The sequence below is a fragment of the Gigantopelta aegis genome, chromosome 12 (assembly GCF_016097555.1).
Source record: "Gigantopelta aegis isolate Gae_Host chromosome 12, Gae_host_genome, whole genome shotgun sequence".
NCBI classification, from domain to species: Eukaryota; Metazoa; Mollusca; class Gastropoda; order Neomphalida; family Peltospiridae; genus Gigantopelta; species Gigantopelta aegis.
The window spans coordinates 31468953-31483570 of NC_054710.1; the positions used below are offsets into that span (position 1 = coordinate 31468953).

General features: G+C 35.3%; 1 protein-coding gene across 1 annotated transcript in view; it reads right to left on the minus strand.

The window, feature by feature from the left end:
• Positions 1-12775, minus strand: part of LOC121386649 — a 70432-nt gene extending 57657 nt beyond the window's left edge. Inside the window, exon 1 of the mRNA XM_041517626.1 lies at positions 12677-12775. Within this exon, the coding sequence (XP_041373560.1) occupies positions 12677-12731 (55 nt within the window). The 5' untranslated portion in view covers positions 12732-12775. The remainder of the gene's footprint in view (positions 1-12676) is intronic.
• Positions 12776-14618: the final 1843 nt, after the last annotated feature.

A 14618-nucleotide genomic window follows, 5' to 3' on the forward strand; every position in this document is an offset into this window, starting at 1 on the left:
AAAAATCTTGTGTCATTTGACAAAGCTATATAAAGTAATAGATAGTATACATATTTTAGTGTCTATGTAATGTTGGACACAATGTCCACAAGTTACACAAATGCGTTGATGGTAGTATGTGCATTTAATCCTATTATTCAAAAACAAAATTGGCTGTCTACTTAATTCTTTTTCTAAATCGAGTAGTATGGTTAATAGATCACACCATAGACTTAAATTAAAAGCAAAATATTAATTTTAAATTAAAGTTTTCATAATTATTAATACAAAATGGTGTATTGAAAGTTGCAGCTGTTGCCATGGTAACATAAATAATATAACTGACTATAAAATGTTAGCGTTATGTAGGTGGATATTCTTAGTATATATGTGTGTAATTTCATGCTGAAATGTCAACTGATTTTAATACTATTACCAGAAATGTATAATAGTTAATGTTGGAAATTATGTTGATAATTTACAAAAAATGCGTTGATAGCCGAATGCACATCTGAGCCTATTTTTCAGAAAAACGGCGGTTGTCGACTTAATTTTTTCTTTACATCAAGCAATATGGTTAATACATCACAGCATAGACTTAAATTAAAAGAAAAATAATCGTTTTTAATTAAAGTTTTCATAATTATTAATGAAAATATGGTATATTGAAAATTGCAGCTGTTGCCATGGTAACATAAATAATATAACTGACTATAAAATGTTAGTGTTATGTCGGTGGATATTCTTAGTATATATGTGTGTAATTTCATGCTGAAATGTCAACTGATTTTAATAATATTACCAGAAATGTATAATAGTTAATGTTGGAAATTATGTTGATAATTTACAAAAAATGCGTTGATAGCCGAATGCACATCTGAGCCTATTTTTCAGAAAAACGGCGGTTGTCGACTTAATTTTTTCTTTACATCAAGCAATATGGTTAATACATCACAGCATAGACTTAAATTAAAAGAAAAATAATCGTTTTTAATTAAAGTTTTCATAATTATTAATGAAAATATGGTATATTGAAAATTGCAGCTGTTGCCATGGTAACATAAATAATATAACTGACTATAAAATGTTAGCGTTACGTAGATCGATATTCTTAGTATATATGTGTGTAATTTCATGCTGGAATGTCAACTGATTTTAATAATATTACCAGAAATGTATAATAGTTAATGTTGGAAATTATGTTCATAATTTACAAAAATGTGTCGATAGCCGAATGCGCATCTGACCCTATTTTTCAGAAAAAAACGCGGTTGTCAACTTAATTTATTCTTTACATCAAGCAGTATGGTTAATAAATCACAGCATAGACTTAAATTAAAAGAAAAATATTAGTTTTTAATTAAAATTTTCATAATTATTAATAAAAAACTATGGTATATTGAAATTTGCAGCTGTTGCCATGGTAACATAAATAATATAACTGACTATAAAATGTTAGCGTTACGTAGGTGGATATTCTTAGTATATATGTGTGTAATTTTATGCTGAAATGTCAACTGATTTTAATAATATTACTAAAAATGTATAATAGTTAATGTTGGACATTATCTTCATAATTTACAAAAAAGCGTTGATGACAGTATGTGCATTGCACCCTATTATTCTGAGAAAAAAAAACGGCAGTCTGCTTAATATTTTCTTTAAATGAATCACTATGCTTAATAAATCACAGCATACACTTAAATTAAAAGAAAAATAGTAGTGTTTTATTCATGTTTTCTTAATTATTAATGAAAAAAATTGTATATTGAAATTTGCAGCTGTTGCCATGGTAACATAAATAAAATAACCATCTACAAAATGCTATCATTACGTAGGTGGATCATTATGGTATATATGGGTGTAATTTCATGTTAAAATACCCATGGATTTTAATAAAATTACTAGAAATGTAGAACAGGTGCAAATTCTTTAAATTTAGCAAAGAAAATGCGGCAGGATAAGGGTTAATAATTGGCTAATGAATGTCAAACATTTGGTAATGTTGACATAGTCTTAAAGAGGAAACCCGCTACATGTTTCCATCAGTACCAAGGGGTCTTTTATATGCACCATCGCACAGACACTATTCATGTGTGTGTTCATGTGTGCCTTTATGTGTATCTGGTCATGTAAATGTGTTTGCAGTGTATATTTAAAACAAATGGCAATGTGTCAGATGTGACGATACATTAATGTTGGATTCCACTTATATTTATACGTCGTACTTATCTTACAGTCAGCGTATTTCCCACTACTCAACCCACGTGGAGATATCCCGGTTCTTCTTTCACAAAACTATATTTTGATCGCTGGTATATTTGTCTGATATCCAACTTCCTCATCTCTGTCTCTCTCTCTCTCTCTCTCTCTCTCTCTCTCTCTCTCTCTCTCTCTCTCTCTCTCTCTCTCTCTCTCTCTCTCTCTCTCTCTCTGTATGTATTGTCAATATCATGTTTAAGAAATCAAAATTGTACATTGCTTTTATTCCTAATATATGATACTGACGATACTGAAACACAGAAGGGTAACCATCTCTTTATCGTGTAATCGCAAGCTTAGTACAACGCGTCTTTGTAAACTGCATACGGCCAAAGGCCACAATTAATTATGCTGTATATTTCTATATAGCGTTAGAAGCTATAACATTTTTACTAATATCAGTAGGCCCATGGATTTTATGTACCTTTGCCCGCCTGAGAGAAACATACTCTGAAAAGGACAACCCTGTTGTCCAGCTCGTTCTCCCACGATATTGCTTTAAACAAACATAACCAATAAACCAGGCCGGAGTACACCCATTTTACAGAAAAAGCACTATTTTGCATGGTCCGGAATTACCTCAAACAAGTCTTCAATGTCAATAAGTTACACGTGTTAAAACACTACATGCTCTCCCCTGTAAACTTCAGTAACATATTTGCCACTTCAAACCGGTCTGCCATGACATAATCACAGTCAAACAGTAGCCTACTTGCGCAGACAACCCAATGGGAAGACAACTGTGATCTGAGGCCATACGCAACTTTAATTCCAGTCAGCCATTACAGGATATTCAAATGACGTATGAATATATGGCGCCATGTCTTACATTATAATAAACTAGCACATGCCATTTGTTTTTGTTGTTTTCAGAAGGCTGGATAGTTTTCAATGTAAAGTTGCTCTATTAAGCGGGTATTTGTAATGATTATGAATGCATAACCTAATTCTGTAGTATCGCCGTAGCACATTTATACATGCATACACAGACATACATACATTCATACATACATACATACATACACATACATACATACATACATACATACATACATACATACATACATACATACATACATACATACATACATACATACATACATACATTCGTCGCCGGGATTGAAACAACAAACGAGAGAGAGAGAGAGAGAGAGAGAGAGAGAGAGAGAGAGAGAGAGAGAGAGAGAGAGAGAGAGAGAGAGAGAGAGAGAGAGAGAGAGTTTATTACCAGAGAGGTTTTTCGGTATCGTCAATATATATTAGAAATAAAAATTGTATTATGCGAGCATATTTCATTATTTACGAGTATGTATTCAGAGTAACTATGTCATCGACCAGAATGTTTAAGCCTTGCAAGACGTGCCCCTTTTAACATCATGCCATGTCTCCGGGCGGTGATATGTGGATCAGACAATCCAAACCCGAATAGTCTTCGGAGAACATAGCCGGGATAGGGCGAGTCCCAACCAAAAAATGCCGAATATGTTATAGTTATATATGTAAATATAGTATTAGTACGTGGGGTTTGTTTGGGGGTACCTGTGAGGTGAGTGCCTTTACGATCCATGCTGTATGACCTGGACAGATTTCCTCGCTGTTTTCGCCGGATTGACAAACGTAAACTACTAAGAAAATCAGGGTAATATTGACTATTAATAGGAACATATGAAGCACACAGGCGATATTGACTAATCCTTTGACATCGTAGATAATGTTGCACATGGTCTTGCTAGCATTGGGTAGTACATTCAATTCCTTTGGTGCTGGAAAATGAATCCATGTTTGATACCTGGTTACTAAATGCATGCTCCTCCGAACATGGAATCTGCTTTCGCTTAATTTCAGAAGTCGACATTCTCGGCATGTAATGAGGTCAGATTTTGCTCATACCCAAATGTTCATGGTGAATGGATACCACTTCTAGTCATAACTAAGCCCCAGAATGTTTACCATCTGTCACACTGTCATTCTTCGATCCTCCTTCAAAATTCATTTCACAGACTTAACCTTTCCCTGTATTTTCGATATCCATGGCCTTTCAGACATGAGGTGGACTTCAACAAATGTTCTGCCTCAATGGAATTATAGTGACTACTGGAGATTGAGACCAACCTCCAAATAGTGTTCCTACGAACCAGCATATAGCGCAAAGTGATCTAACGTATTGGTGTGTTCACTGGGAAAGACTGCAAATCGCTAATTTTTCATTTAACACCTATTCAATGTGTGTTTTTATTGTGTACACATGAAAACAAACATATTTTGTTTTATATACAGACAAATTAATGGTTATTTCCTTGTCTTCATGTCAGTCTACGGTGGCGATTTTGGAGGTGTGGAATACATAAAGTTCCTCTTTATTGGTTGTGTCATATAACCTTATTTTACCAGTAACCTGACATTCAATGAGTATGCTGACCACATCGTTTTCATTTCGTTTTGACATAAGCATAATTAAATGGATGATGATAAGATGAATGGCGAAATCACGGTACTTGCATTTGGTCGATCTGACTACTGACTGAGCCGTGCCGTGTCTCATGTTCTCTGTCAGATGAGCTATCTCTGTATCACCCGAGCCCGGGATACTCGTATCCTAAAGTGTTTGTCGAGTACTCATTGCCCATGTCGGGTCAAGCATTCGAGACAAACACACAATTGCACCTGATGCTAACCGCCTTGCGTTGGTATAGGACACATACATCGTAACAGCAGGAGAAAATCAAAGAAAAGGAAGCTGGCATCTTCGCTAAAGTAAAATCCCTGGCATCTTGTAAAGAAAATCTATAAGGCGTTACACCACATTATCTTTCCTAAAAAAAAAGAAAAAAAAAAAGCAGTCGGACAGTCTGGTGGTCATTGAACTGCTACCCTGATGTGACCTCTGTTACACCAAAGCAGATACAAATGGTCCACGTCGCCAGCTACTGACGTGCTGTACAGTTATGTTTTATGATAAGTTCAGCGACCTGAAAAATGTCAACGGAGCGTGGGGAATACAATAGCAACCATTTCATTTACACCAGTATGCTCGACTGCTGCACTCAAAACAGGTTGCCCACCAAGCTAAAATATGGGTCACCAGTTAACATAGTTAACAAAATGGACCTACTCCAAGGCTTGCAGAAAATTAACTGGGTGTCATCTCATTACGTCTACGTCTCGATTGCAATTAGTCAAAAAGATAAGATCATAGCATTAATTGACAATTTGGGTACACTCTCTGACTTTACTTATTTTTCTGCATCCTACTACATCTTACAGTACCCTGCTCCGCTATTTCAAAATGAGCACTTTTGTTTTCACACACTGAAATAAATCAATCGGTCTGCATATTAGACATCAAAGGAAACTATCCGCGGTACGTACGAAAACGCAACTGACGATAAAAGTCAGTAGCTTACGATAGTTACGTTACGTAATTTAACAGTATTTTGAACAGCCTCTGTTATTATCGTATTTTTATCGTTTTGGTAATCTCCGAATGAAAAATGTACACACACTTCTGGCCTCAGACCACAATTAATTTCGCTATATGTTTCTATATAGCCTTAGTGGCTATAACATTTTTATTAATATCAGCAGGCCCGTGAAGTTTTGTATGTACCTTTGCCAGCATGGGGAACATATACCCTGAAAAGGACAACCCCTGTTGTCCAGCTCTTTCTCCCAGCATATTGGTTTAAACAAACACACCCTCTAAACCAGGCCGGAGTACACCCATTTTACACAAAAAGCACTACTTTTGCATGGGCCGGAATTACCACAAACAAGTCTTCAATGTCAGCAAGTTACACATGTTTACAACCTACATGCTATCCCCTGCCCCTGCGCGTGCTGTAACCTCACCGTGGTGCAGGGGTGTAACATTTTCTTTGAGAATGGCCAATACAGCACAAAATTGAAGTTTTGAGTGAAATTCAGTATCCGTAAAATTCTGTGATATTTGTGTTTTTGCACAGTTCTTTACACTGTTCTTTACACTGTTTTTGTTTAAACCTTGAATTTTTATATTGATGTTGATCATCACTTTATGTATTTGTATTATCATAGTTTGACACCCAATAGCCGATGTATTTTTCGTGTTGGGGTGTCGTTAAACATTCATTCATTCATTCATTCATTTTGCTATCCCCTGTCACTTCAGTCAAACAGTTGCCACTTCATAGCTGTCTGCCATGAAATAATCACAGTCAAACAGCAGACTACTTGCGCGGTCAAATTTTCGGATTTTGGACAACCAAATGGGAATATAACTGTAATCTGAGGCCATATGGCACCAAATGTATCACGTGATCAGAACGGTCATTCTGTGTTTTGTTTCCACCGATTCTTGTCAGATATTGTTTACCTTAATTGCAGATTTAATTGGTAGTAACTGATGATTTTTACTCACTGTCATTTGTTTATTCCGAAATTCCTAATAAAATATAAGAAACTTAAAAACATAAAACATAAAAGATGAGCCAGCTTGTAAATCGTAACAGATGTTTAGGTACAAAATATGGGGTTGGCCTTTCCACAAAATCGTTTTTTTTTCTTGTTTTTCGTTTTCTTTTCTGCTGTTTTTTTGAAGGGCGACGGTGGGGTGAGTTGTGCAGAAAAATAAGTGAATTAATGAATGAATGAATGTTTAACGACACCCCAGCACGAAAAATACATCGGCTATTGGGTGTCAAACTATGGTAATGCAAACAAATAAAGCGATGATCAATAGCAATACAAAAATTCAAGATTTAAATATAAATACAATGTAAAGAACTGTGCAAAAACACAAATATCACAGATAGATACTGCAAAAAAAAAAAAAAAAAAATCATTATTTAATTATTAAGACTGTAATATATATTTTTAAGTTGATGGGTCATAAAATAAAACTGTAATGGAAATTTATTCATGACTCTAAATCGTGAATCATGACTGAAAATAAATCTATGAGCACATAACATGGTACTGAAATATTCTGGGGAGGAACCTAACCAGTACCCTTATCACTTGTCCCACATAAATATGACCTAAACACTAATTATTCACCATCGGATCTTTTTTCGCATCGTGATTAATGGACGCCTAATGGACACTAAATACTATATACGAGTTTTTGCGGATCACAGGTAGGCCAAGTACCATGGGACATTTATATGTTAAGTACAAAAACTAAAAAATGAAGCGTAATCTAGTGTGGCATTTTATTTATTACCCTCATTCAAATAATATAAAAGGAAGGGAGGGAGAGAGTGATGGAAGGGAGAGAAAGATGGAAGGGAGATCGATGGAAGGAAGACGGATATGGAAAGGAAAGAGAGAGAGATGGATGAAGGAAGACAGATATGGAAGGAAAGAAGAGATAAGAGAGATGGATGGAAGGAAGACAGATATGGAAGGAAAGGTGAAAAATGGAAATAATGAAAAGAGAGAGATAGAAACGAGGGTAATATAATCTGATAGAAGGAAGGAAGGGAGAAAGAGAGATGTCAGGAACGGAGAAAGATAGAAAAAAGGGATATATATATATCTATATATATATATATATATATATATATATATATATATATATATATATATATATATGAACTGGAGAGAGACAGATGGATGGAAGGGAGAGAAATATTGAATAAATAGAAAGATGGGCGGAAGGAAGTGAGACGAAAATAGAGGGAAGGAGGGGACGGATAGAAAGGTATGAAATAATATATGGTGGGAGAAAAGAAATATAGAAGGGAGTGATAAAATTGAAGTAGTTAGAGATATAGAGAGCGAGTAAAAAAGGGGAGGGGACAGAGAAAGCGCGCGCGTGTGTGTGTGTGTGAGAGAGAGAGAGAGAGAGAGAGAGAGAGAGAGAGAGAGAGAGAGAGAGAGAGAGAGAGAGAGAGAGGGGGAGAGACAGACATACATAGATAGAGAGAAGGGAGAATAAAAAGGTTGATAATCAGCAGTCGCCCGGTCGCCTGTGGTGACCTTTATTGACCTTTCGTCTGTGGGAGGATCGCCACTCACGAGGAAATCATGTAGTGGATATTACCCACTCCTGCATCGCCACAAAGAGGACTGCCACCTGCAGATTGTTTTATATACAACAGCACGCACAGTTCTATCTGTATTCTCTTTTTAGTATATTGTTATTATTTTTTACTTCAGAGACAATGCAAATCAAGCTGCATACATTTGCTGTTCTAGCATTTTGTATTCACCCCTGTATTAAAAACGTTATTCAATCTGTATAATTGAATGACAATTTGTAAACAAACATTTATATTTATACTTTATATATTTCTTTGTGGAAAACATGTCATTTGAGTTGGTATGGGTTTAAAACTTAAAAAACAGTTTATATATGAATTTTAACTTTATTCATTATGACGCAAACGGACTATATATGGTGAGCAGATGTTTATTATTCAACAAAGAACATTCTAATTTTGACAGAGAGAGAGAGAGAGAGAGAGAGAGAGAGAGAGAGAGAGAGAGAGAGAGAGGCAGAATAATATATATATATATATATATATATATATATATATATATATATATATATATATGCTAGAAATGCACACACACACACACACGCATATGAATATATTTTTGCTTTTGAGTGTTCCATGGAATCAGGAAGTTTGGCCAAGGAACATGTTGTAATGCATCACGATCCGACAGTTTTGGAGCAGTAACATCCGTTTAGCAACACTATCGTAACTTGATCGTAACAAGATGGTAGGTATACCAATCGTGGTGCACTGACTGGAACGAGCAATAATTCAATGGGCCCACCGACGAGGATCTATCCTAGACCGACCACGCATCGGGCGAGAGCTTTACCACTGGGCTAAGTCCCGTCCCCCTCTCGACAAATTATATTATAACATCTTCAGTTCGCCATGTAGAGTGTGCATGCAAAGTAGAACAATTGTATCACAAAATGCTCAGTCTTGTCGTTTGTATCCACCTCAATAATAAATAGCATAACACATAACATAACATAACATGACAACATAAAAGAACAATATCCTGTTCTTCGCATGGAGAAAAAGGATCAAATCATGAATGAAAAAGGAATGTGCAGTGTAGGTTAAGACCAGGTTTCCACCAACTCCACACAAACCCGCATATTTTCTCAAAAATGTTTTTATTTCACGATGACGACTAGTTTCGTTGATCAGCAATTATCAGCTTGTCTTCGTCCATCATCTGGAAAACCTGACAAATTAGACGGAAAATAAAAACCGTGCAAGTTCTATTCTATGCGCATTAGTCTTTACGAGTACATATGGACGACATGTGCACAATTGGTGAAAAAAGAGCATATTAGCTAAACAATTACTTCGAACAAGTTTCTACATGATCTAAATTTCCTATCGGAATTTGTCCGAAAATATATATGTCTGTGCGGGCTTGGAGTAAAACCTGGCCTTACAGAACTGTGTTTGTAGTACTGGGGTCTGACGTTTAAACATATCATTCTGCAGTAGCATCATCGTAAACAATACATAATATTCCATCATTTAAATTGTAGTATTTAACATGACAATATACAAATATATTACATACCAAGTATGTGACACCTGGGTTTAATCGAACTGGTCGAGTTCACGTTAGTTAATGCATTTAAAATATCCCTAGAGAAGAATATTTGGTTATTCTATAATAACATCTGCTTTAATGTAAATGTAATTGACTCAATAATGTTTTATAATAACTAATTATTATATCTTTCTGCATAACTTTATAAACTGTACAGTGTATTATTAATTCTTGTTAATTTAGTAATTTGATTAATCTAAATCTAAATATGTGATAAACATAATTTAATATGAATGCAATGCATGCTAGTGTACGTTTGTGTTGATGAACACTTTAGAGATTGTTGTATTTTATTATACATTTTATGAAACATAACCGTGTCTGCGTGGTTATTTATTATTGTAATTATTTTATGCAGATACGCCAACCCTTTAGTGTCGACCAGATCCATTAAACCCTGGTGTCACCTACTTGGTATGTAATATATTTGTATAATTTATTTTTAAAATATAATTCTTATTGCAGGGCATATTTATGTATTTAACATGATTGTATATATTGTGCATTGTGATTCGTTATAATGAATTCATGTGTTAAATAATTTATTTGGACATGTGAGTGATAATGTATATTATGTATGTGTGTTTTATAACTATGTCTGTTATTATCATAAGACACGTTGTGTATTATGAATTAATTACTTTTATATGTCATGTCATGTTAAATACTACAATTTAAATGATGGAATATTAATTATGTATTGTGTGTCCTGAGATTTATATATGCATAATATATGTATTATTATATTGTATTGTAGTTATGTTTTACAGCGTGAATAAAAATGTAAACTATATACTAAAAGGCAAAAGTTATTGTGACATGGATTGTTTGTAGTAATAAATTTGTAAATGGATTTATGGATGTAAACCAGAGAAAATGTGCATGACACAGCTCGAAGGGATGCAACCAAGCAGTTGTTGCAGCAATTGCATGCTTTGTGCAAGAAACATGGGATATCCGGGAGGAATCCTGTCCAGTATTCACCATAAAAGGCCACACCACTGCCTCTCTGTCAGAAGTCAGAAAAACACCATTAGTGAACTGTTTGATGCAATGTCGCCATGCCACTCAACAATGATAATGCCAGATGGCGACTGATAAGGATGCTTGAATCTGGGACGTCGCAGCGTGACGTCGCATGTCAATTCAACGTCCATAGAAACACCATATGACAGGGTTGAAAATTAGCAGTCGCCCGGTCGCCCGTGGCGACCTTTCTTGATTAAGGGCGACTAAGAATTTTAGAAAGGTAGTTCGTTAGGCGACCATCGATTTTAGTGTCTGGCAAGTGTAGTACCAATTAAACAAGAAAAGACACTGAAACTGAATCGAATGCGATAAAACACACCTCCTCTGTGTTGGAGCAAACTACAAAAACAGAAGACATAGAACATGTTCTATATTTTGACAACGCCAGACTCGGCTTCTGTGGCGTTGGGCTGGGTCTTTCTGAAAATAGAGTTCAAAACGTATCGAAGACATTGCAGGTATATTTTTTTTTAATCTGGAAGTCGTCGGCTTATTGAAATGGACTGGATACGCCATAATTATCTAGTAAAGCTACTATATGACAATTGTTATTCAATGCTATGGTAAAAAAAGAACCATATTTAATTAGCTTACATTATTCTAGGACAAAATCAAAATCTATCTTGTAGTTTTAACTTACACTAAGAACAGCACATGCTTTATGCTTTGTAATATAATACATCGTATATTTTGTTTGTGGTGGGTGTTTTTTTTTATTTAATTTTCTTTTCTTCTTTTTTTTTTGTTGGGGGGGGGGGGGTGGTGTTATCACATATTTATGTTTCGTTCGATATTTATGTTATTAGTAGCCTACTAGCATTTACAATATCCAAATCAAACGTCTGTAGGAGGACAGCCACTTCCGAGGAAATGTTATCCCTCTTGCATCGCCACAAAATTAATTTCATCCCTCTGTCATCGCCAGAAAGAAGACTGCCAACCCAGACTAGTTTGTATACTAATCACGCGCAGGTCTACCGTTATTCTCTTTGTACTGCATTATTATTATTATTTTACTTCTGAGGCAATGCAAGTCAAGCTGCATACATTGGCTGTTCTAGCATTTTGTCTTCACCCATATATTAAAATGAGATTTAATATGTATAAGGTAATGGTAATTTGTAAAGAAACAATTTTTATTTATACTGAATTTCGTTTTTTAAAAAGTGTGGAGTTATGGGTTTTTCGCAGTGCGGTTAAATTAGAGGACTAGTTGAATTTGAGAAGGGCCAGTAAGATTTTTCTTCAACTGGCCCTGCTGGCGACCATGGTTTTCATGTTAGTTTTCAACCCTGATATGACACTGATGGCAACGATATCAACAAAACAACCAGGTCAGGGACCGTCCCCGTAGCAGCCGACCACCTGTGACAACCCCTCGCAAAGAAACATGGATCCGAACCACACATCTGCGAAACAGGTTCCAGCCAGCAACCCTCCCAGCCCTGGCAACAGATATGTATCATCGAGGACAGTCCGACGACGTCAACGCATCTACGGCATCCGTGTAAGACGCCCAGCCAGAAGGTCAATCCTGACCCCAGAACTCGCTACTCACTGTGTAGACTTGGCTCTGGAACCCCTCTAGTGATGTGGTTCATTTGCATATGGCAGGTGCACCCTTTTCATGGACTATTGCTCGTTTCCATACCTTCAGACTTTCCATGTTATAACCTTTCATACATGGCAGTAAACAATTATCATCAATTATCTTTGTCTTTTGTGTGTCACAGTAACTTTTGCCTTTTAGTATATTATCAGCCATCAAGGAGCTATTTGACCCGAACGATGACGCCACTACAAATTTAAAAAAAAAAAACCCCCACCTTACCCTGCAGCGAATACCGCAACATAGACATCAGTAGAATGAGGCGAAAACAATCCATGGTATCCGAAATAAACGTTATCTCTTTAACGTGAACCGTTTCTAGATCATCGAAGTGTTTACAGCTCAAAACACTGTCTTCATGGCCTAGGTTTTAAACGGGTAATAGACATTTGACGATTCATGATTTGCAGCGTATGTGGTGTAATGCAGATACTCAGAAGAGAGTCTGTTGTAACTGGTTATATATGCATCTTCCTGGTCTCTGACCTGCAAACACAAACAATGTTCGGAAATAGTCTTTCGTCGTCGGGATTTAAACAAAATAAAAAATAACAAACAAACAATGTGAACTAGAGGTTGTAAAGGAATTTATTTATCTTAGCGTTTTATTTTTCTTTAATGGTAAATTTGCATGTACACAGAAACGATTTGCAGAACAAGGACGCAAGGCATAATATTATAATTTCCAATATTCAATATATGTAGAAACAGGGGTTGTTTCAATATCGAAACAATGCTTGCTGTTTTTGATACATGTAATACTTTTGTCCTTAGTTATGGTGCTGAAATTTGGGGCTTTCACTCGCGTCATTATGTTGAAAATATACATATACAATTTTTTTAAAGATTATTGGGTGTAAGACAGAGAACATGTAGCGAATTTGTTTATAGCGAATTGGAACGGTTTCCACTTCAAGCAACAAGAAAACTGAGACTTCGTGAATAGTGGGTACAATTACGTAACACTTCAAATTGTATTCGAAAGGGCATATGAGACGAAATTGGTTAAGCACGAACTGTATTCACTTGGATATTATGTTACAGCAAAAAAAAAAAAGACAACGCCTAAAGGACTTTTATATCAACATTTATTGAACTATTTTAGATTATATACATATTTAAGATTGCCAATGAAAACGCGTTATATAAACAATAAATATATGAGATTAAAATATGCGCTCATAAATTAAATGTAGAATCTGGCAGGTATCGAAACATCGATGCTCAGAAATAATGTGTACTCTGTGTATTGCTATTGTTATAGAAGATGAATATCACTTTATAATAGTGTGTCCACAATATAAAGATTTGCGCTGTAAATATATTTTTAAAATGTGTTATTAAAAGCGGACAAGTGTCTATCGTTATACACAGTTATTAACCAGCGGTAACAGTAAGGACTTGAATAACCTAGGAAAATATTTATTGCAAGCTAATGCAATTAGAGGTCGGTCAATGCAGGATGATAGTTAATATAATAAATGTAACTTATGTCACTTTATTTGATCATGATTATATATAAACCACACCAACCATTGCTTTGCACGTGTGCTTTTTGTATAACTATGTTGCATTATTTATTTTATGTATTCAGCTGATGAGCTGTAAAACTCAAGGCAAATAGAAAACAAAACTTGAACCTGCGTGTACTAGTTCTGTTCTCTGGACCCTGATATCAAATACAACTGTGCTAATCGTCATCATGCACTAATTATTGCTTCTATTTTTTAACAAGTACGATTTTTTTTTAAATTGATTGTGACTGAAATTTATTGACGGGTCAGGCTACGGCATATGAAATATATATATATATATATATATATATATATATATATATATATAAATACACACACACACACACACACACACACGTCAGGGGCCAGAACAACGAAAAATGAAAAAGGTGTCTGGAAGGATACATTTTGGTATCATACATTTTCTGAACAGCCAATATTTCTAGGTTATGAAAAATAATTACACCGATGTAAACTCTCTTGCGTTTGGATGCTACTTATCAAATTGTGAGACCCCACCCTCGAAAGCATTTCAGTGAAATGTCAATTCTAACGAATATATCAGTGGCTGGAGCTAATATACTAATTAAAATGTCACAGACTACAATGTTAACTTATGTGGCTAATATGTTATATGTAATATATGACCG